Source organism: Psammomys obesus, unplaced genomic scaffold, assembly GCF_907164565.1.
Source record: "Psammomys obesus unplaced genomic scaffold, mPsaObe1.curated_primary_1811, whole genome shotgun sequence".
NCBI lineage: Eukaryota > Metazoa > Chordata > Mammalia > Rodentia > Muridae > Psammomys > Psammomys obesus.
In genome coordinates, this window is record NW_026591598.1 from 2,615,457 (window position 1) to 2,640,137 (window position 24,681).

A 24,681-nucleotide genomic window follows, 5' to 3' on the forward strand; every position below is an offset into this window, starting at 1 on the left:
GAACCTTTTCTGATTTTGTGCATCAACTATTGTTTAAAACAACTAAGTCTTTAGAATGGTATCTGCCATATTTTGGAATGAGGATTTGTAATAAAGTTAAAACATGACCTTTAATATCAGAATCTTTCACTGTAAAGATAGTGAACATGAAGCACAATTAAGAACATAAAAATCTGGTTACTAAAAAGCTCTTTTTACATTGTTTCTATAGGAAGCTGCTTATTTTTTCTCCATGACCCCTTTTGGCTTTACTTTCCCTATTAGAAAACAGATGTAAGCACTGAAAAATATGGCTCATAAGCATTCTAAAACTTCTCTTTTGGGTGTCTGGTTAAAGTTTCACCTATATTCTTCTCAAGTTTCGTCCTTTTATTTTGGAGGAGTTTTTGAGTTAAATATAAATAAGGTATGAAATTACTAAGATTATACAGAAATCAGAGAAATACTAATGAAATAATGCTAAGAAATAATGCTAAGTTGAAAGGACAGGATCAGACTCAGTGCTATTACAGCTCAGTGGTAAAGTACGTGTGCCAATACTTGGGTTCTCTTCAAGAACAATAACCACTGAGACGACTCTCCAGCACCACATTTATCTGTGTGCAGTATGTGCATGCATTTTTTGTTTGTTTGCGTTTGTTTTTGTTTTAAAAGAGACTCTCTCTGTGTAGCCCTGGCTGTCCTGGAACTGTAGACCAGGCTGGCCTCAAACTTAGAGATCCTCCTACCTCTGCTTCCTGAGTGCTGGGACTAAAGGCATGCACCACCACTGCCTGGCTCATTCAATGAATTTCAAGTTAGAAGTAGGACAGAAATCTGCAAAAATTTCTAAAATGGCCATAAAATACTCTCTATCATTTAGTGTTACATATTTACATGAAATGGTGTTCTCAGGATTGATAGACATAAAATCAAAACAATGATCATCCTGATAAATGTTGAAGATGTTCTATATCCTGCAATATCCAATATTCAGCCAAGATTTATTTATGTTTTAATTTAATTTTAATGTGCATTGGTGTGAGGGTGTCAAACCACCTGGAACTGGAATTACAGACAGTTGTGAACTGCCATGTGGGTGCTGGGAGTTGAGCCCGAGTTCTTTGGAAGAGCAGCCATTGTTCTTAACCACTGAGCCATCTCTCCAGCCCCCGATTTTATTTATTTTTAAAATATTTATTAATTTCATGTGTGAATGTATGGCATGTATCTGTGTATGTTCTGGCCTGTGTGCACACACAGGTCACAAGGAAATGCTGTGTTGTAGAGCACACCTTTAATCCCAATCCTTGGGAGGCAGAGGTAGGTGGATTTCTGTGAGTTTGAGGCCAGACTGGTCTACATAGTGAGTTTCAGGACATCAGAGAAACTGTCTTGAAAAGTCAAACAAAGAAACAAACAAAAGCAAAACAAACAAAAAACCCCTACTACACACACATACAAACAAAAAACAACAAAACCCCCCAAAACCCACCAAAAAATAAATAAATAAAATCAACTTAAAAGTACTAAAGAAAAGTAGTTGTTCTTGTGATTAAAAAAAAGAAAGAGAATAAAATTTTCCTTAGGTATTTAAATGTCCATAGGCATATATTTAGTCTGGTAATAAAACCTATAAGGTCCTAACTAACAATCCACAAATGACTGTAAATTCACACTGATTTTGCTTAAAAGACTTAGTCATGGCCAAAGATTATTCATACAACTGGGCACAACTTTTATGTTTTCTTTGGAGAAGTGTGCCAGTCTGATGTAGCAATAGACTCTCAAATACCTAGGTTATCCCTAGACACTTACACACACACAGGCTAACCCATGGCTAAAAATGGTAACACATCCATATCATTTACATGCTCAAAACAGAAAAACTCATCAAGATTAAAAAAAAAATGTAACTCTACATTCTCTGACAGCTCTAAGTGGGACCACTAGTTCACTTACTTATAAGAGTTTTCAAAATGGAGCAGCATTGTTTAGCAAGGTAAGAAACAGATTAGAATGAGAGATTATTGCTTTGTGGATCTTCTTCACATATTTAACTTTCATTTTTATTTAAATTAAACAAAAAGGCATCTCCACAGACCATAAGCAAAGAGTAGTATATGCACTCATTACATTTTGAAGAACCTGTATTCACCTGTCTTAGCTTGGGAATCAGGTGCTGTGATCTCCATGATAAGGTTTTCTAAGGAAGTACCCTTGCAGTTGATCTCTTCCACCAGAGGTCCTTTACTTGCCCAGTCATCTAGAAGACCCTGTTAAAAGAACCAAGTTGGTAGATGTAACATCTAGGCCTTTCCCTCATCAGTGGGACAGCTGCTACAGACATAGTTCTTACATTTTATTTTATGTGTATGAGTGTTTTGCATGCATGTATGTATGTGTTCCATGTGCATGCCAGATAGATGCACAGATCAGAAGAAGGGATTGAATCCCCCTGGACTGGAGTTACAGAGGGTTGTGAAACACCATGTAGGTACTGAAAACCAAATCTGGGTCCTGTGAAGAGCAACAGGAGCTCTTAACTGCTGAGCCATGTCTCTAGCAACATCCTTATCATTCTGACAAGAAACTATGCCCATGCTGAGTATAGTGACACATGGCTTTAATCCTAGTACTTTGAAGGCAGAGGCAGAAGGGACTCTATGAGTTCAAGGCCAGACTGATCCACAGAGTGAGTCCTGGACCAACCAGAGCTACACACTAAGACTTTGTCTCATAAAGGAAAGGAATATAAAAAGGAATGAACGGGGGGAAAAACTATTCTCATATATTCAGCCATTACAAGATATTAGTTTAGTAGCCAAGAAATACCAAAAGGATCCTCTAGAATTTTCAGAATCTTTTGTTTCATTTGGTGATATATCAGATGTTTATCAATACTTATTATTGGCTAGGTACTATCCCAATACCAAGGACACAAAATAGAATAAATAGGATTATGACATAGTTTCCACCTTTGACTTACTTATTTATTTTTTAGGGTGATTTATTGGTTTACTCATTGATTGGCTGATTGTGATGAGGTCTTCTGTACTCCAGGCTGCCATCACTTTGTGATTTTACTTTTTCTTTAACTGGGGTTTATTCTATAACTCTGGCTATGTGATACTCCAGATGCAGACTGGGCTGACCTCAACTCACAGAGCTCCACCTGCCTGTCTCCCAACAGGGACGAAAGGTGTGTGCCATCTCACTTGTTCTTGTTTTTGGTTTTAAGAAAGTCTCTTACTATGTAGTCCACGCTGGCTTCTATAAGTTTCTGCCTTAGCCTCCTGAACACTGGAATGAGAGGCATGAATCTCTGTGCCTGATTTTATGGCATAGCTTCAAGAGTTTGAGTTATCAACTGCACTATCATGTAATAAATGTTATTACAGAAATATGAACAGTAATGAACTCTGACAGCATAAGAGGAGATATGGAGAGAGAGAAGCATTGAGTTAAGGCAGCAGTTTGCAAATGTGAAAAAGAAGAGAGGAAATAACCAGAGAACAAAAGAGAAGTCAGATATCTTAAATGTATGAACATAGAGACTATACTGTGCAGTTAGCAGGGGAAGCTTATGTTGGTTGGATTAGAGACAGAGCACATCCAACCACAGAAAGCCATTAGGAAACAACAGCATCAGGTTTAAGACAAAGCCAGGCAATGTTTAAGTCTCCAGGCCATGACAGCCTGCCACAGAAATGGGGCACAATCATTCCACAACAGGGATGGCTTAGCCTTCAGCACCTTGCTCTGTGAGGCCACTGGGAGCTGACTCAGCTTAATTTTGACTCTAAGCTACAGAGCAGCAGCAGGGCAGGATAAAGAGCCATTACTATCTAGCAAGCTCACATGCAGTACACTTCAAACTGACAGGCAGTCACTGCTTGTCAAATCAGTCTTTAATCACTCTTAATTGCTAAGAGTTTCTGACTTAAAATGATGTATTTGAATCCGAGTACTTAGCATGTGGAACTATCAGGTTGTACTATGTTTCTTTTTTTGTGGGAAGGAGGGTGGGCCATCTAATTTTTTTCCTGAAACACTAAGGGCCCTATGAACTAATAAAAGTTGAAGAACTTCTTATTTCCTCAATTATTCAATTAGCAAATTCCCTTAGGATCCAGTCTATGAAAGTAACCAAATTCTCTTTCATCTTCTCTAGCTTCAGCTTGTTTTTCTGAGACATGACAACTGCATAACAGTTATTTACAGTCAGATGCTGTGTGAGTATGCGTCAAAGCAGAAGCCTGGTTCCAGCCACAATGGTGTCTTCCAAGCCTGTGTTTCTCATGACAAGCAAGAGGAGGTCTAGTTCCTCTGGCCCCAGCTGCCTTACCAAATGTCTGGTCAGTTGCTCATATGAAGCTGTTTAATCCTCAAGCATGAGTCATAATAATTCTTAACCACAAGAGGAAAATGTAAGCTTCTTAAGAAATGAACTTATACCATTTTTTTTATGATGTATTTTAAGTTTCCTGTCACATCATGAGAGGAATCTAAGAAGTGGCCTGTGCTGGCTCCAACTGGATGCTCAGTTGAGGCAGGTACTCATTTCTCCTACCTCCACTTCCTCAGTTTTGAGAGTATAGATGGGTACTACAATGCCTGACTTCGGTTTTGGTTTTAAAATAGGAGACTTTTCTGGGTAGAGCATATGGAATCACACCAAGAAAGGAATTCTGTTGTGGACGAATAAACTGGATTTTTCATGCTACCTCCCTATCACATCAGGAGTTCGGTCTGTATAAATTTTTCAACTACTCTCTAGCCAGATTCCTGGGGATGTTCTTGTTCACCTACCTTCAAGTGTTCAATCTGCTTTTCTAATTCCTTAGCACTCACAAAAGTCTCTGTAGGTGGCACATTTCCTTCAGTTTCTTTCAGCCATTTCTGGAAGGTTCTAATCAGCTTCCGGAATTCATCCAACTGCTCCTGGCAAGTTGATGCATCTTTCTCTCTGTGAACAAAGATGTTTTGTTACTCATCACAGTAGATTTATAAAATGGACTTGAACTAAAAACTAGGTTCATCCTGGGACTCTAGGCACAGACCCTTCCTTCCTAACAGACCCTTCCTTTCCATAGTAAGCTTGGTTGTATACACAATGTAGAAAAACTTCAGACTCAAGAATCTATTGCCCTTCTTTGGACATTTTTAGTGAAAGAAGTCTTTAATCTTACTCTGGGCTAAACTGAAAGTGAGAAAACTAAAGAGAGCCTGCTATTTAGATACTGTGACACAATGGAAAGAATGCTGGCTTTCGATCTCCAATCCAGCTGTTATATTTTGGGTATTTGACTGTTTCAAGACTCAACTCAAGGGGCTAAGAAATGGGCCAACAGCATTTACTGCTTTAGCAGAGGACCTAGGTTTGGTTCTCAGCATCTACATAGTGGCTCACAGTCGCCTGTGACTCTCATTTTAGAAGCCTTCTTTGGCCTCTTGGGGATCCTGTGTGTATATAAGTATTATATAGAAACTCATGCAGATGCAAACACACACACACACACACACACACAAATGAGCCTTAAAAAAAAAAAAAAAAAAAGACCTGACTTGAGTGCTGAATTTGAGGTTTATAGTAGTTAGGGAATGGCCATATCTATCAGAGATCAATCCAGAGATACTGGTTCTTCCTGTAGCTATAACAGTGAGGAGGAGAAAAACAAAGCTCTTTGGTTCTCAATCAAACCACTCAACCTGCAGCTGAGTATTTATTTATTTTTGAGACAGGGTCTCTTATAGCCTATGCTGGCTTCAAATTCACTAGCTATATATGCAGTTACATACACATACAGCCAAGTCTAGCTCTGAAAGTTTGATTCTACTTCCTGAAGGCTGGGGTTATAAAGTGTACGCCCCCACACATGGCTCTAAGTATATTGGTTTGAGCAACAGTTTTCCTAGTCACCAAGTCACCTGCTAAATCAATGTTGTAATTGCATCTAAACCAAGACAAGAAGTCTTAGTCATGGTCTTAAATCCATCTGAGGCTTCTAATGGAAGATTATAAGGTATCTTTGTTTTCATTTTCATTTTTCAAGACAGGGTTTCTCTATGTAGCCTTGGGTGTCCTGGACTCACTTTATAGACCAGGCTGTCCTTGAACACACAGAGATCCACCTGCCTTTGTCTCCTCAAGTGCTAGGATTAACCACTGCACCTGGCTAAATGATGAGTTTTTAACAGTTATCTAAAATCTACAGGCATTTGTCATACATTTCTGTGGCTGTGCTAAAAGAAGAATTCAAACATTTCTCTTAAATCATTTAATGTTATCCAAAAGATACTAATGTGTACATGTTTGTGTCTGCTTGTCTATATGTGTACCATGTCCTAGGAGACCCAAAGAGGCCACTGGATACCCTGAAACTATAGTGTGGGTACTAGCAACCAAACACAGGTCTTCTGAAAGAACAGCAACTGCTCTTACCTACTGAGCCACCTCTCCGGGCCAGAAATATAACTCATAATCACACCTGGGAAGTCTCTAGATTTTGTCTTTATTTTAAATCCAGACACAATCCTACCCACTATTTTAAATTTATTCTGTTTGTTTCAGGCAACTTGGGTTTTTGGTTACTCAGACCTGATACTGCGAAGAATCAGTTAGTAACAGAAAGCAATAAACATTGAGTGCATTGGGTAGCTTGCCTAAAGAGGCGCTGTTTGACCTATGGCTCAGTAGCAGTGTTCTGGATACTGCTTTTTATGCTAAGGAAGTAAAGATCATCTCATCCCACAGTAAGAGGTGAGCACTCACCTTTCTTGAACTGTCTTCTGCAGCTCTGTAAAATCCTTCTTGAGGTTCTGTATCTTGTTCTGGTGCTGAGACAGGTCCAGTGCAAATCCACAAGAACCCAGTGCAGTGACTAGGTGCTCAAGAGTATCTAGGTTCTCCTTTTGCTCCTCCATTTCCAAAGTGAGTTCCTGTTGAGCAAACACATTAAAAGCAACATATTAAATGATCTGACCCATTATCTTATCTTTCTGTGCACATGAATATGTGAATATGGTATGTGTGTTCTTGTGTGTGAGCATAGATGTGTACATACCACACTGTGCATGTGGAGGTCATAGAACAATCTCTATTGTAGGCCCTTGTTTTCCATCTTTTTTGAAATAGGGACTTTTTTTTGTTGTTGTTCCCTGCTGCATATGCCAGGCTAGCTGGCCCAGGAACTTTCAAGGATTCTTTTGTCTCTACCTCTCATAACCTTGTAGGAATGCTGAGATTACTGGAGCAAACTTGTGTTCAGCTTTACATGCTAAAATAAACAAGTGAGAATCTTCAATTCTATTTAATGCGTTTATTGTGGTAGGAACAGTAGTGCAGTTTCAAAATTCCTATATCTGGCGATAGAACAATGACATCCCAGTAGTTTATCTATTTTACCTAGTGTCCAGATCTTGGTTTCTAGCTAACCTTCCCTACCAAAAGCAGGACTTCTTAAAGGAAAAACCAACAGACAAACAAAAAACTGATTTCAGTATAGAACAAGGAAATTAGAAGGGTACTCTTATATTGATAGAGATATGTCAAAAGGACATAGGATTCAGCTTAAAGGGAGATCCTATTGGCTCTATTTGATGAAACTTTTGCATCTCACAAAGAACAATGAATATGCTCATAATTAAATCATCTCTGACATTTTTATAAACAGATAAAATAACTAGCAATTGGTGAATCTAGGAAAGACTATGTTATTGTTTGTTGGGCCGTTCCTACTTTACTACAAAGTCTAAAATGACTCAAAACAAACCAAAACATTTAGGAACCAAAACCAAACAGTAAGATCCTACTTGGAAAATAGAAAAGTGTGTAGGACTGGTAAGTGGCTAAGCCAGCATAGGTACTTTCTCTCAGGTATGATGCTGTGATTTGAATGGGGACTGTTGGATAGGTTTAGGAGGTGTAGCCTTGCTAGAGGAAATAGCTGAGGGTCATCTTTGAGAGCTTATAGCCTCATCCCACTCCCAGTTCTCTCTCTCTGCATCATGCTTATGATTGAGGATGTAAGCTCTCTACCTGTTCTAGTTGCTATGCCTGCAGCTTGCTGTCATCCGTCTTGCCACAACAGACCCTTATCCTTTTGAAACCTTACATAAGCCACATAAACTCTTCCTTCTCTAAATTGTCTTTGTCCTGGTATTTTATCATAGAGACAAAAAAAAAAAAAAAAAAAAAAAAAAAAAAAAAAAAAAAAAAAAAAAAGGTGGAAAAGAGGACTCACACTAGTTATCCTCTGACCTCTACCTTCCCATTAATGAAATGTACAGAATAAACAAGCAAGTTGGATAAATGTAAGGCAACACTATAGGAATGTACATGAGGTGTTGTAGACGGGAATGTGGGCATCCAGACATTCCAGAACTCAAACTGGCCACTACTTACTTAACTACATACATGATACTATGACCCAACAAGTGTATTCCTAGGTTTTTATTAGTGGTAACTGACAATACTATTCCCTACTCTTTCCAGCTTTGCCTCTTCTAGGTATGTCGTAGGACTAATTCCTGACATCTTTCAAAGTCAGGTGTGGGTACTTCAAACTTGCTTTGACTGATGAAATGTAAGTGCTGTGCTATGCCTCCTCTCATAGAAGAGACCATCAAAGCACAAGTCAGTGTGAACCCTCCATCAGCGTGCATATGGCTACATTGAGTGGAATGAACCTGCTGGTCTGAGATTAACCTTGTACAGCAGGAGTGAAGAAAAAAATCCATACTGTTTTTCAAGACGGACAAACAAATTCTAGTTTACAAGCTGGGTATCGTAATTTTAAGACAATGCAGGTACAGTTTCCAGCATTACCTATAAAGTATGTACTCAGTAAATACTAGTTTTCTTTTTGCCCTTCTTTTTATTCTGCCAGGATGGCAGGTATGTATCCTTACCTGGATCTGCTGGGAGAAATGTGCAATATCTTGGTCTGGCTGGTTCCCAGAGGCCAGTAATCGACTTTTGTTTTCCATGAACTGCTGTAGCTTGTTGGAGAGCTGCTCAAACATCTCTGCCTGGGGCAGGAGCTTCTTTAAGTTACTCTCCTTCTCTTGCTGCTGGTGCTGGAGCTGTTCGAAGCGCTGGCTCACCTCTGCCAGTTTGCCCTTCAGCCCTGAGGCTGTGCTGCTGTCAGCTGTCTCCATGAATTGAGTGACCATCTCATGGGTGGCTTCCAAGCTGCTTTTTTGCCTAGCAATGTCTTGCTTCAGTTTCTGTCATCAAGAACAAGTCTGTCAGTTGGGGTTTACTTGTGCTGATATATCTGAATCATCAATTAAAAACTTGGTAATAGCTCCGTGCTCAAGGAGATTGGAGGACTATACTTGAGCCTGAAGAATGCTAAATTCTTTAGTTCTCCATCCAGTTCACCAAATTATTTTGCTCCCACCACTTTTTTTTGGGTTCAACAGTGGTTTGAAAATTGGGAAGAAATGTTTTCTTTCTTTAAACCTTAATATAAGATTCCTGGACATGAATTATTCTCCTGTTATATTATTACAGAAAGGTAAACACGAGTGTAACTCTTGGGATAAAGGCCTCACCATGTTGTTGGCCAGGGCTTCTTGGATGACTCCCGATGAAAGTGAGGCCACCTGCTCCCCTTCCAGATTTTGTTCAACTTCCCTCATGGACTGCAACAGGCTCTCCAGGCTTTCCTGAACACTCTGAGACTGAGCAATTGCCTTCTGCAGCAGAGCAGAGCGCTCAGCCAAGCTGCAGGAGAGGTTCTGGAAGCGGCTGAATATGGAATCTGCAAAATCACGGCCATGAGAATAAACAATGGACACTATTCTTATAAGGTGTTTCTAAGAATGAAAAGCTGGATATGGTGGGACATGCCTGTAGCCCCGGTGGTCAGGAAGCTGAGGCAGAACAACTCTGAGGTCAGCCTGACCTACATAGTGAGTTCAAGGCTAGCCTAGGAAACATACATAGCAAATCCCTCCCCAAAAATAAAAAGATAAATAAAAAAATCAACAAACAGATAGATAGGAAGAAAGAAAGAAAAAAAGAAAGAAAGAAAGAAAGAAAGAAAAAATAAAGGATGGAAGGAAGGAAGAAAGAGTTCAGCAGTCCATGCCTTTAACCCCAGCACTAGGGATATAGAGACAGGGGGTCTTTGTAAGTTTGAAGTCCCCCTGGCCTATATAGTGAGTTCCAAGGCAGCCAGGGCTGAATACCGAGATCCTGCCTCAAATACATAACAAAACAAAAACTCAAACAAACAAACAAACAAATATAAAAACTACTCAGAAAGTAGTATTTAAATTGCAAACATTAATTAAAAATAATTAACATTAAAACAAACGGAATAGCTTTAAGTATATTAGTATAGGAGCCAAATTCAATTAGTTAGTTATTTGGCATTTAGTAAGAACCAGAAACTAGCCAATATGCCAAGAACTAATTTTAATTAAAATAAAATTAGGACTGCAAATCAGCATAGGTAGAGGAAACATAACACAACTAACTGTAAAAAAGTTAGTTACTATATTGGTACTAAAGAAGCATGTCCTACTATCAAAGCAGATGCTGGGCCTGATGGCCAACTGTCGGGCAGAGTGAATGGAATTTTATGTAAGAAGTGGGAAATAGTAAGAGCTGGAGAGGACAGGAACTCCACAAGGAGAGCAACAGAACAAGAAAATTTGAACACAGGGAACTTCCCAGAGACTCATACTCCAACCAAGAGATAACCTAGAACCCCTGCACAGATGTAGCCCATGGCAGTTCAGTGTCCAAGTGGGTTACACAGTAATGGGAAGAGGGACTGCCTCTGACATAATCTGATTGGCCTGCTCTTTGATCACCTCCCCCTGAGGGGGAGGACAATGCAGCCACTTTTGATGAGAACTGATAGACTAAGATCAGAAAGAAGGAGAGGAGAACCTCCCCTATCAGTGGACTTGGGGAGGGGCATGCATGCAGAAAGGGGAGGGAGGGTGGGACCAGGAGGGGAGGAGGGAGGGGCTTATGGGGGGATACAAAATGAATAAAGTGTAATTAATAAAAAATTTTTAAAAAGTTAAAAAAAAAGCATGTCCTAGAGAAATTTAAAATAATTTTTGTTTCTTCTGAATGATAGGGTTTTCCCATAAGTCTTGGACATTTGAATACTTGATCCCTAATTGGCAGGATTAGGCCTTATTAGAGAAAGTGTGTCATTGATGGTAGTTTTATTTAAGGTTCCAAAAGCCTCCTGCCATTCTGAGTATATTTTTCTGTGTATGTTGTTTGTGGCTCAAGATGTAAGCTCTCAGCTGTTCCTAACAATATACACATGCTTTTGCTCTGCCGTCATGGACTCTATCCCTCCAGAACAGTAGGCTCAGTTAAATGTTTCCTTTATAAATTGCCTTGGTCATCATGTTTTATCAGAGCAAAGTAACTAAGACACAGGGTTTTAGGTCTGTCTCCTTTCTTTCCTCCTCTACCCTTGGCAAGTAAATCTGATAAGATATTTATGGCATACAAATTATATTTTAAGATGCATATATTATGGAATAACTGCATCACGTTAGTTAGCATAGCTACTTCATGTAGCACTTTTTGTGGTGAGAACATTTAAAAAACCCACCTCTTAGCAATTTTCAAATACGTGTGTATTAACTAAAGCCACTGTGATGTGCCTTTGACTAAATCTTGAAAAATGAACAGGATTCCATCATTCATGGAGAGCACAATGAAATAAATGTCAGGTAAGGAACAGGAGAAACTTCAAAAGCCAGTAACTTGGGAATGGCGAGCTTCCTTAGCAAATGAAAGCAGCAGTGTACAACCAGACAGCAGATACTAAAAGGACTGAAGCCAGAAGGTCTTTGAACAGTGTAGTAATAGAGTACACTGGAAAGTGAGCTATTTCATGACACCCAAACATGACTGTCCCCTGCCCTTAGCTTAATGCTCTGGATACCTGTTGACGTAGTATGCTAATATACTGCAAAACAAACACTATAGTAGACCTAAGGGGGCAAAATCACTGCTGCTGTTTCATACCTGTGGTTTCTTGAATAGGCCCATGGTCCAGAGATGGCTCTCCTTCAATTGCCCTTAGATCATGAGCTGCTTTTTGAAGTTTTTCTACAGGTACTTGGTGCTCAGCCAATTCTTCCTGTAATTGCTGCTTGTCCAAAACAAGAAAACAAAACAAACAAAAAGTCCAAAGAATTTATTAATGATATCTTGCCTAAGACATCTCATCTAATGCATTTAGTAGTATTTACTTTCATTAGCTCCCTCTAAGCCATGAAATATAAGACCTTGACACACAAGCACGGTCTGAATCTGCTTACCTTGGTCGTTGCAAGTTGCTGTTGCAGGATTCCAGGGTCAGAGGCAACAGTGTCTGAGAGGAGCTTCTTCACATTGGTCTCACAGGTCAACATCCAGGCCTGCAGGCTGTCAGCACTGCTCTGGAATTGCTGATACTGGCTTAGCAGCATGTTTAGGTGAGAGCCCAATCGTGTACACTATGCCAAAGGAACAAAAAGCTGAAGGTAGCAGCTTCCAGAATAAAGTCCAAAGAAAAAGTCCCGCTTGGTTACTAACTGCAACTTCACACAATGGTTTGACTGTCTACAAGCAGGTCATTGTCTGTAATGTACCATTCACCTTACCCTGTAAGTCCCCAGGAAGACTTAATGAATTGTATGACATGTTACCAAAGAAATATACACCAGATTATAGGCAAAGGTAAGGACTGGAAAGTAGAGAAAAATATTCTTTTTGGGAGATGAGAGATGATGACAGAAAGATAAAGAGTGGTGTGTAGATTCTAAACTTTAGGAGGAATAAAAAATATTTATTTACTTTTTTTATTTGCAGGAAGATAAGGATTCATCCCAAAACACACTGCCTAGAAATAAGGATTGCAGCTGGCTTAAATTTTGGTGTGCTGTGTCTCTTATAAGCCCAAGATACTGCTCAGGATACAGGAGATGAAAATCTCTGTCTTCACCAATGATGTGATACATATTCCTAACACTGACAGTACTAAGTGTTAGACCATGGGTCCAGTCTGTGGTTTTTTTGTTTTTTTTTTTTTTTTTAGCTCATGAAATGTATTTGCCTGTGGCTCACACACACTGTGTTTTATGGCCCCTATATTGAGTCTTAAAAATTACCCATAGTTTTTGAGGACTGCCATGACTGTTTCACTGGAGGCTGACAGAGTCTCCCCTTACCTTAGAGTGTAGGGTGGTGTATCTTTCTGTTGCAGCCTTCAGTTTTTCATTCACTAAGTTTCTGGTGGCTAATGATTCCTGGCCTTCCTCAAAATGGTTTTCTGTGTCTAAGACTTTCTGTCCTGAGATAGTCACAAATCTCAAGTCTCCTTTGTGGGAAATGACATCCTCCGAGAAGCTTCCTTGCCGCTTTAGTAAGGACTTCAGGGCTTCAGGGTTGCTGACCCCCTTGTGCATGCTATCCAGTTCATTCTCAGATCGTTCTAGCCAGTTTTCAAATTCTCTGTGGTCTTGTAGGAATTTCTGCAGTTCATCTCGTAGAGTCTGCGTCTGCTTCAGCTCTGCCTCTGACTGAGCCAGGGAAGCTGCATAGCGCTCCTTAAGCTTACTTAGTTTCTCTTGCAGCATCTGCCGTTCCTCAGGTGTAAGGTTGTGACCATGCTGGTCCAGGAAGGACTGAGCTGACTGGGTGGCCACAATGAAATTCTGCTGTTGAGACAGCAATTCTTGGTGACGTGCCTGGTGAATAAACCACCCCAAAGATTATCAATAGGAAAACATGAGAAATTTGGTTATTCTTACAGCTAGAAGTAGAGCAGTCTCTACGTTTCAAAACACCACTCACTCATGTGCCGGGTATGGCGGCACATGCTTTTAATCTTTTTGAGTTTAAGGTGAGTAAGAGCTACATACAAATGGGATGAGGAACACTACAATGTGAAGGAGCATCCCAAATGTGGGAGTAACTCTACGCTAAAAGAAGTAAACTCTACGCTAGAATCTGAAGAATAAACAAAAATAATAACTAAGAGCCATGCCTTCCTTTATTTTTGACAGCTAGGTGAGAAAATTCTAAGTGTATGCAAAAGTTCAGGAGAATTAGAGCACAGCAGCTGGAGGCTCAAAGTGAAGGAAAATGAATGATGAGCTCACATAAGTAGGAGGGTGGCAGTAAGTACAGTGAAACCATATTAAGAATTTGTACTTAATCTGGAAGGTAAAAGAAAGTTATTAGGGGCTATGACACCTTAGACATAAGATGACTCAATATGGAAGAGTGATGGACAGAGAGAAACCTAGGATGATTACTAGCTCAGGCAATTACGTAGGAATGTACAAACAATAGGTTGGATGGACAGGCAGGTCATGTCAGGTTGGAGATTACAGAAGAGGTCTGTCTTCAGGTTGATGTATGTATGGTTACAGTTTGCAGAGGCAGATGGATATATATATATGTATATATATGTTTGCTATTCAGTAATGATGTCGGGTGAAAATAAATAGATATGTGGAATATTGGTAACTGAAGTACTGTACTGTACATGGACAAGAGTACCCAAGAAAAACATGTTGTTTTTTGGGTGTGTTTGTGTATGTGCACATGTGTATTCAGGTGTAGCCAGGGATAAATTTTGAATGCTGTTCCTCAGAAGATGTCTGCCTTTTTTTTTTTTTTTTTTTTTTTTTTAGTTACTCTCTCCTTTGGACCTGAAGCTAGGCTAGGCTAGCTGGGAACCCCCCACCCCGAACCCCCTTCTCTATCTCCCCATGCTAGGATTATCAGCATGCAGCACCATGCATAACATTTTAACATGGGTTCAGATGATCAAGCATGGGTTCTCACACTTAGGTGACAAATACTGTAGCCTCTGAGCTATCTTCCCAGCCCCAGGCAGGCAAATTCTGACAGATGAGAAGAGGGCTGTGACATGGAAGAATAACAGTATCTCAAAGACTGGCCAAAGAAAAAGAGGTGAACTAGTGTACAGAAGACAAGGAAAAAGCATTTTGAGAAGAACAGTCAACAGTGCACAAGCTGCCGAGATACCAGAAACACAAACTAAAGCTGAGATCAGCTTTCTGAGTGAGATAGGTTCCTTTCCACAACCATAGTAAAGAGAAGCTCACACCCTTACCTTCATCAACTCATATTGCCTATCCAGTTTCTCTGGTACTTGGTTCACCTCCACAGAACCATCAGTGGCATCCAAAACTCCTTTTTCCAGGCTAGGTCCGGAGAACTGCTCAACTCCTGGAAGACTAGTCTGTGGCTGTTTATCAGATGACCCCACAGAAGTCACCCAATCCAAGAGAGCATCAATCTTCCTCCTGTTCTCTGCCAGCTCTGTCGCTGCTTTACTCTGCAATCCAGAGGTATGCAGTGAGAACACCTTAGATACTCCACTATGAGCCCACAGGTTAACAAGCCAAAGTGGGAGGGGAGCTCTGTGCTAAAAAAAAAAAGTGATGCTCTATTCTGGGTCTAAAAAATCTTACATCAACTCATATTGCCTGTCTCTTTAAAATCTCTCAAAATCTGTAAAAATAGTTATTTAAAATAAACTTTAACAGGAACTCTACAAGGAGAGCAACAGAACCAAAATATCTGAGCACAGGGGTCTTTTCTGAGACTGATATTCCAACCAACCATGATATAACCTATAACCCCTGCTCAGATGTAGCTCATGGTAGCTCATGGCAGCTCAGTATCCAAGTGAGTTCCCTAGTAATGGGAACAGGGACTGTCTCTGATATGAACTCAGTGGCTGGCTCTTTGACCACCTCCCCCTGAGTGGGGAGCGGCCTTACCAGGCCACAGAGGAGGGCAATGCAGCCAGTCATGATGATACCTGATAGACTAGGATCAGAAGGAAGGGGAAGAGGACCTCCCCTATCAGTGGACTTGGGGAGGGGCTTGGAAGAAGATGAGGAAGGGAGGGTGGGATCAGGAGGGAAAGAGGGAAGGGGCTATAGCTGGGATACAAAGTGAATAAACTGAAATTAATATAAAAAATTAAAAAAATTCAGCTTTCTCAATAGCTCACTGCCTAAAGAAATATAACCAAGAACACCTCAACAAAACAAACAAAATGGGCAAATGTCAGGATTTAGAAGTCCTGCCAAGCCTGCAAGATTCCCTGGACCCTACCTAACCATGCAGAAGTAACACATTGGAAGAGTAAGATATACCATAGTCACAGTTCTTATTCAATGGTTCTTCTTTGAAGGTACAACAGACTTCTATCATCTTTTTTCTTTCCTTCTTTTTTTTTTAAAATAAGACTTATTTATACAACATTCTGCCTGCATGCGTGCCTGTGACCAGAACTCATTATAAATTTCACTATAGATGGTTGTAAGCTACCATGTGGTTGCTGGGAATTGAACTCAGGATCTTTGGAAGAACAGCCAGTGTTCTTAACCTCTGAGCCATCTCTTCAGCCTCTGACTTCTGTCATCTTTATCTCAGTCAAACAGAACACTTAGTTATTGAACTTGCCTCTCAAGTTGTAGTCATTAGCTCTTCAAGTATTTTACTAAAACAGGTTGTACGAAGTTGCATATTCGTTTATTTGAATATTCACCTTCAGGCAGCTCACTTCTTCCCATGCTCTCCTGAGTACTTCCTACTCTCTAATGAGTATAGGAGTCCAAGGCTGAAGGAAGGATTCAACTCAACCCACCAGTGCTGAGTAAAATCATTCAAGATCTCACCTTGTTTTGTTTTTCAGTTTCTCCTAGTCTCACAGTCCACACTCTAACTATACAGCTGTCTGGGAATAAAGCCCACTCCCCCAACTCTTCCATACTCCATATATATTTTTCTAATACTGTTAAGTCACCAAACAATATTCATTCAAAAAATCCCTCCCCTGACTAATACCCTATCTAAGCCAAAGTACAAACTATAGCGCTAACAAGTTTTAACTTTGTTTTTGGTAAAATACACTTTTTAATAACCATTCCTGACCTGCCCTCCTGGACTTTTCTGGTTAAGCAAAGACTGACTCAGTCCTTCCCCTAAGGTCCACTTATGTGACTCTAAAGACTCCTCCCAACCTTTTGTGCAGAAACAAGATTTGGCTTTGGAAAACCACCAAGTGTAGCATTCTGTTACCTTCTCTGTCTCCTGCTGTAAGGCTGATGTCACTGCTTCTTCCAGCTCCTTCTGAGCTACCCGTGTCCGTTCCTGGAGAACCTCATATTGCTCCTTAGCCTGATGAAGCTTTTCTTGAAGAGCTGTCAGTTCCTGGGGACTCAGCTTGCTCTGATTCTCATCCAGGAACCCTTCAATGTCTTTGACAGCAGTGGCAAATGAGGTGGAATGATTCTGAATGTCACCCTGCAAATCCTTAACAAAGAGAAACAAAGATGACTGTCTTTATCTTTAGTCCTTTCAAATCTTCTAATGGTATAAGGATAACATGTATGTGTATATAGACTCTGACTTCTTGATAATTTCTTTATGGTTTATACCAAAGCCAAAGAAACGAAAAAATTAAAATATTTAATTTTTCTAGCAGGTATTCAGTGTTGAATAGCAGAGATTTTTACTTGGCAATGAGTTGTATTCAAAGAGTTTTCTCTTTCTCTCTCTCTCTCCCTCTCTCTCTCTCTCTCTCTTTCTTTCCTCCTTTCTTCTTCTTTTTCTTTTTTTGAGACAGGGTTTCTCTATGCAGCCCTGGCTGTCCTGGAACTTACTTTGTAAACCAAGCAGTCCAGGTACTCACAGAGAAATACCTGCCTCTGCCTCCCAAGTGCTTGGACTCAAAGTATACAACACTATGCATGGCAAGCATTCTTTCTATAAAATCCCATTGACCAGGAGTTCCATTTTTGGAACCCATGTAAAGGTGGAAGGAGAAAACTAACTCTACACAGTTGTCACTGACCTCCAAAAGCACGATGTGAGATACACACAAGGGGGGAAAGAGGAAAAGACATAGAGAGATGCGTTTGCAATAATGATAAATAAAAAAGAAACTTAAAACATAAAAATGCTAGAACTGACAAGTGGAAGAAATAAAAGGACAGTATGATTCTAGCAAAGTGAAGCCTGCCAGTCTTTTATGGTAGATCAGTCTCTACAGTTTTTACTTTTCAAGATTTTAGGTCTTCATGGTCAGCTATGATCTAAAAATATTAAATCAAAATTTCATAGGTTTCACATCGTGCACCATTCTGAATTAAGTAATGGCAACTCATTCCTAGTAGGAATGGTGGTAGCCCTTTAATCCTAGCACTGAGGAGGTAGAGGCAGATAAATCTTTATGTGTTCAAGGCTAGTTTGGTCTACACAACAAATTCTAGACCAGTAAAGACACCTGTCTCAAAAATGTGCATGTCTGTGTGTGTAAGGGGGGGTGACTCAGCAATTAAGAACACTTATTCTCGGGGAAGACCCGGGTTCAGTTTAGTACACAGCAGTTCAAAACCACTGATAATTCCAGTTCCAAAGCATCTGACACCTCCATGGGCACTGTGCACATGTGGTCATATACATATGGTCAGGCAACACATATACATACATACACCCACACACAGTAAAACAAAATTTAAAAATCTCCGTTCATCTTGCACTACTCAGTCTGAGATGTGGAGAACTCCTTTGTCCAGTACATCCAAGTTATACACATGCTACTTGCCCATTAGCACATAGAACATGTACATGGTAATTGCCTATTAGTCACATAATCTTGGTTATTGGGCCATCTGTTGTGGTATTATGGTGCTTATATCCAAGAATCCTCATTTAATATAATAATGGCCCCAAAGGACAAGAGTAGTGATGATTTTTTTTTACTGTATATTATAATAATTGTTCTAATTTTAGTTATGGATATATCTTTCATTGTACCTAATTTATAAATTAAACTGTATTAGACATAGGCTGAAGAACAACAGTATATATGTTCACTGACATCTGCTTTTGAGGACTGACTGGAAGGCTTGGAAAGTAAGTAACCCTTTATTGACTACTCTCCTGGCTATCATTTCTCTCTCCTGTGGCCTACAAATCCAGGATGACAAGAGTGACACCATGTCTCTGATTTCCACTTTCATTAGTCTTTTTGTTCTTTGCAGCCCAGTGGAAGGGGCCTTCTTCCCGTTCCTGACTACGTTGTGTTCAATTCCCCTCCTACCTTAAGACTAATGCAGAAGCCCCTGCCTGGTATACTTTCTACCCCCCAACACCTTCATGCACTAACCCTGTATATACATCACTTCTCAGTTTACCTGGCACTCTTAAGTCTTCTTTTCTTGCACCCTAGACTAGACTGAATTTCTAACATATGTTTTCAGGTAACCTTACTTTTGTGGATGTAATGGTTAACAATTAGATATTCTCATGCTAATCTGTGTGCTTGTCTATCTCTTCCACCAAACTGTAAACTTCATGAGGGCACAAATGTCTGTTTACCACTTATGTAGCCGCTAAGCACTGTTATGGAGCCTTGACAAATACTGACTGAAGGAATGGCAATGTGGATTAATTCACACTGACCTTCAAGTCACTTTGGTTCTTCTGCAAAGCAGAAAGCTCTTGCTGAGAGGTGCCACCCTGGTGCTTCCCCAGGGCTCTCTCTGCCTGCCCGACCCAGCGGCAAAGATCCTCCAGCTTCTTATGGCAGGTATTTTGCTGTTTCTGCAGGGTCTAATTAATATGTAGAGGAGTCAAGAAATAATCAACTCTCATGTTACAAATACAAGATAATTTCTTAAAATGTAAAACAGGACAATCATATATCAAAGATGAAAAATTTGGTGGGAAACTGCAACAGAAAAAGGCACAGAACTCATATTCCGGAAGCGCCCTCATCTGGACAGTCTGTTATGGGGTGTGCGGTTGGAATGATAGTCAGAAACACTTGGAGAGATGTGCTCCTAGTTCAGATTTGAATTTGGAAGCTCCTTTGGACATGGCTGTTATCATTTTCAAAATGGATAACATTGAAACCACATATGATAGTGATGATGATAATAAATTTGTCTCTCTGGGAAGTTCTTCCTTTAAAATAAGAGGATTTGCTATTAAGTCAGAAATGTTGAAAGTCGATGAATAAGAATCAAAAAAAAAAAAAAAACAAAAAACACGAGAGTCTGGATAATTATAAGCTAAATGATATTCTTAATAACTGAACTGACTTTATAAATCAAATGTGTCTCAACTGCAAAAGAACCATTACATGGAGTGATCATATGACAGGTTCAAGGAGTGTGGTTTGCCTATTTTGAGGAGACAACTGCCCAAGAATAGCAACTGTCTCCATCTTTTGGGTGTCTACACTACCATTAGAAAAGTCAGGCCAGAGAGAGAGGCGGGGGAATATGTTTCCATGCCTGATCCTTTTCCCATCTGTCATGTCAGTTCCATGACACTAAAGCATTTGACTGAGCAACAATTGAGCATGATGTGTTCTCCTGATCATCCTTCTAAAACAGTTTCTACCAGATTGCCTTCTGATGGCATCCTGATATTACAGTCACCTGCACTTACAAACAGGTGCCCATACTACTAGCTCTCACTCCCCCTTTTTATGAAAACAAACAAACAAATAAACAAACAAACAAACAAAAAAAAAAACAGAAGGGCACTGGAAAAGAACTCCTAAGAGCTCTTCAGATGTGAAACGGGATCTTCATAGGTTAGGATGAGTGCACACTGAATCTGAAAAAAGCAAAGCAAACAAGTTAATGCAAATACATTCAGCAAATATAGAGAGGGAGAGCAACTGACAAGGTTAATGCACTCTGTGAATTAATCCCATGCGCAGGGTGTTCACATGCAATTCTATCACCTGCTGCAGTTAAGCTTAAGGTGGCTCAGACCTAGCTGCTTTATTAATTAACCACACAATACACTACACTCTATAAACGACTAGGTATAAGCAGTGCTCAGGTTCAGGTATGGAGAGCAACCGGAAATATTTCACCAGGCTTTATTTCAGTTCCAACATAATGGAAATAATGAGACAGTAGCAGGGGACAGAAGGCACAGACTAGCCTAATTTTCTTTAAGTCTTACTCAAAAGCTCAACTATACTTTGCATAATTCAGGGGCCCTTGATATAGATTTTCTGGGTATTATGATAATTCTACTATCATTTTGCTGTATACTAATTTATTCAAATGGCAGAAATGACAAAAGCATTACTCAACACAGCCTAAGGTTGATGTCACTAGAAATTCAATTATGTTGAATTTGAATGTTTAAGATGAGAGTTATGATAAGACATGGTAGGATAGTCAAATACTTAAAAAAAAAAAAGAAAGAAAAAGAAAGAAACCATCAACCCTGCTTTTGTACATTGTGTTCCACAGTAAGAAAAACTGGGCATCTCAGCATGTAGAAAAGTGCTAGAGAATAATAACTTAAATATACCAAAAACAAGGTTAGGGCATGGTAGCTCACTGTGGGATCAAGGCCAATCTGTTCTATATAGAGTGAGCCTGGGCTACACAGTGAGACATTGTCTCCAAACAAAACAACAAAAAGTAGCTAAAATCATAGTATTCTGATTAAATATTTTTATCAGCTGCTTGAAGACTGTCAAGGAATCTTATAAGTTACATTAAAAGCTTTTTAATAAAACTGACTTTTCAGAGCCATTCTTGTCAGTGTACCTCAATGCTCCTCACAGGTTCAAGTGAGTGTTAGGAAAGCACCAGGAAGAAAAGGCCAGCTACAATATTTGTATGAAACAATGGGACACAGTAAGAATAGAGTCTCACTAAAATGAAAAATACTTTCACATGCAATTTGCACACAAATACACACATATATTCTCTCACACACATAAAAGAAAAACAGCCAGATGAATTATCCCTCAGACCAGACTGCATTGGCCTGCATGACATAAAATTTTGAAGTTGGTAAACCCAGGTTCCTGGAATCATGATAGTTGGAGGCAGGCCAGAAAACCCCTAGAAGACACCCCAAAAGACAAACTGAGCTCAGTTTCTGATTTAGTCTGACCTTAACCTGAACTTCTTGCTGGGTTTGCTGAAGATGGTCCTGCAAAGCACCCATCTGGGCTACAGTGTGTTGCTCTAGGTCCTGAAAGGACTTCTGTAATTCACTCAGAATCTGCAGCAACTGCTGACTTTGCTGAAGAGACAAATCCTGTGCATGCTCAGAGATAAAGAGCTGAATATCCAGAGCAAGAGCATCCAGATGAGATTTCCTTTCAGTCATAGATTGTTTCATATCCTAAGGCAAGTAGGGAGAAAAAAAAAATGAAAACAAAAACAGATGCCTTTTATTTCTCTAATCATGGAAAGGCTACTGGCTTTGAGAATTAAAGGTTAATAGCCTATATTTTATAATCAGTTACAGGACAAAGGAGCACTGCAAGTCTCTTATTTTTCTTCTTACAAATTTCCAAAACAAGGCATTAATTGTGTACACTTCCATTACTGGGCCTAGCTTTACAATGCAGTAAGCTTCCAATTATTTATGTTAACAGAATTATATGATTGCTAATTCAAAATATATGTGATTTAATTCTCTTCTTATTTATTTATTTTGGTAGAGCTGGGGCCTCAGTGTATGTCCTTGCGAATGCTGGGCAGCTACTCTTCCACTGTGTTGCATCTCCAGCTCCTTTTGTATTGTTTAAGATAGTGTCTTACTAAGCTGCTCAAATTGGCATTGAACTCATTTTATAACCCAGAAAGACCTGGAATTTCTGAATCTCTCAGCTCCACCTCCCATACAGCTGAAATTAGAGGCCCAAGCCACAAGCCCTGGCATAGTAATTAAAAAAAAAGTTTTGGAAAAATACAATAATAATTTCTAAACCAGGGCTTCTGATCAGCAATTAAGACCATGGGCTGCTTTTCCAGAGGACCCAGGCTCAATTTCCAGCACCCACAAAGTGTTAACTCTAGTTCTAGAAGATTCAGTGCCCTCTTCTGATCTCAGTGGGTACTACATGCCCATATACATACTCAGGTCCCCATACATCTACATAAATTAAAAAAAAAATGTATGTATTAAAAAGAAAGATTTAAGTGGATATGGTGGTACACGCTTTTAATTCCAGCACTTGGGGATGCAGAGGCAGGCGCTGTGAGTTTAAGGATAGTTTGGTATACAAAGTGAGTCCAGGACCAAAGCTACAAGGAGAATCTCTGTCTTGAAAAACCAAAAAAGAAAAGAAAACAAAATAAAAAAACCCCAAAACAAAAACAACAACAGAAAGAGATTTAGGACTGGAAAGATGGCTCAGATGTTAAGAGCACTGGCTGCTCTTCCAAAGGTTCTGAGTTCAATTCCCAGTAACCACATGGTGGCTTACAACCACCTACAGTGAGATCTGGTGCCCTCTTCTGACATGCAGGCAAATTCTGTATAAATAATAAGTAAACAATTTTTTTTTAAGAGAGAGATTTATTTACTTTTTTTAAAAAATGATTTTCAAAATAGGGTTTCTTTGTGTAGCCCTGGCTGTCCTGGTCTCACTTTGCAGACCAGACTGGCCTCGAACTCACAGAGAGCCGCCTGCCTCTGCTTCCTGAGTGCTGGGATTAAAGGTGTGTGCCAGCACCACCTGATGCCATATTTACTTTAATCTTGTTGTGCCTGCATGTATGTTTGTGCACCATGTGCATACAGTGGCTACAGAGGCCAAACAAGAGCAGCAGATCCCCCAGAATTGGTGTTACAACCATGTGGGTGCTGAAAATTGAGCCTGAGTCTCAAAAGCCTGAAAAGCAGTCAGTGCTCTTAACTGTTGAGCTGCCTCTCAAGTCCCCAAATAAAATCTTTTTTTAAAAAATAAATGTACATGCTAATCATTCTTTAAAAAAAAAAGATTTATTTATTTATTATGTATATAATGTTCTGTCTGCTTGTATACCTGTATGTCAGAAGAGAACATCAGAGCCCATTATAGATGTTTGTGAGCTACCATGTGGGTGCTGGGAATTGAACTCAGGACTTCTGGAAGAGCAGCCAGTGCTCTTAATCTGAGCCATCTCTCCAGCACCCCCCAAATAAAATCTTAAAATTTATTATTATTATCAGTGTGTATGAGAGATGTATGTGTCAATGAAGATGCACTCATGCTACTGTTTGAGTATGGAGGTCAGATGACAATTTTCAGGAACTGGTTCTCTCCTTCCACAATCAGTTCTGGGTATTGAACTCAAGACCCCAGAATGCAAGGCAAATGCTTTACCTACAGAAGCTGTGAATGATTCCTGTCAGACTATTATGTAAATAAATAAATAAATAAACAAACAAACAAATAAATAAATAAATAAATTTTATATATATATATATATATATATATATATTTTTTTTTTTTTAAATTCTCTCCCCTCCCCTCTTTTTGTCTCACTGTGTAGCAACAGCTGGCTAGCCTGGAACCTGTTATGTAGTCTAGACTGGATTTGAATTCACATACAAGTGCCACCATGTCTGACATATAATATCTTTTTTGTTTGTTTTTCGAGGCAGGGTTTCTCTATGTAGCCTGGCTGTCTGGAACTCACTTTGTAGACCAGGCTGGCCTCAAACTAACAGACATCTGCCTGCCTCTGCCCCCAAGTGCTGATATTAAAAGCATATGACACCACCGCTTGGCATGACGTATAATATCTTAATGAACAAATACAGTCTCTCTCTCAATGATATCTTTGAAAAGTGCATGAAAGCAATGGGAAGGCCAATTCTTGAAGAATGAGGTCCAAGCACACAGTTGACTACAGAAA

General features: G+C 39.6%; 1 protein-coding gene across 5 annotated transcripts in view; it reads right to left on the minus strand.

Annotated features, from left to right (window-relative positions):
* The window catches only part of Macf1 (microtubule actin crosslinking factor 1), a 327,638-nt gene that overhangs the window by 88,905 nt on the left and 214,052 nt on the right, over nucleotides 1-24,681 (minus strand). For 4 of the 5 annotated variants that reach the window (XM_055610796.1, XM_055610794.1, XM_055610795.1 and 1 more), the window contains exons 36-46: nucleotides 19,469-19,618; nucleotides 17,081-17,314; nucleotides 15,099-15,323; nucleotides 13,183-13,701; nucleotides 12,292-12,468; nucleotides 11,996-12,119; nucleotides 9,541-9,749; nucleotides 8,893-9,210; nucleotides 6,755-6,921; nucleotides 4,792-4,948; nucleotides 2,138-2,255 (exon numbers count right to left, since the gene is read on the minus strand). In XM_055610796.1, coding sequence (XP_055466771.1) covers nucleotides 2,138-2,255; nucleotides 4,792-4,948; nucleotides 6,755-6,921; nucleotides 8,893-9,210; nucleotides 9,541-9,749; nucleotides 11,996-12,119; nucleotides 12,292-12,468; nucleotides 13,183-13,701; nucleotides 15,099-15,323; nucleotides 17,081-17,314; nucleotides 19,469-19,618 — 2,398 coding nt within the window. Of the gene's footprint in view, nucleotides 1-2,137; nucleotides 2,256-4,791; nucleotides 4,949-6,754; nucleotides 6,922-8,892; nucleotides 9,211-9,540; nucleotides 9,750-11,995; nucleotides 12,120-12,291; nucleotides 12,469-13,182; nucleotides 13,702-15,098; nucleotides 15,324-17,080; nucleotides 17,315-19,468; nucleotides 19,619-21,940; nucleotides 22,175-24,681 lie in introns of all 5 variants that reach the window. The other variant, XM_055610792.1, reaches the window with a different exon arrangement.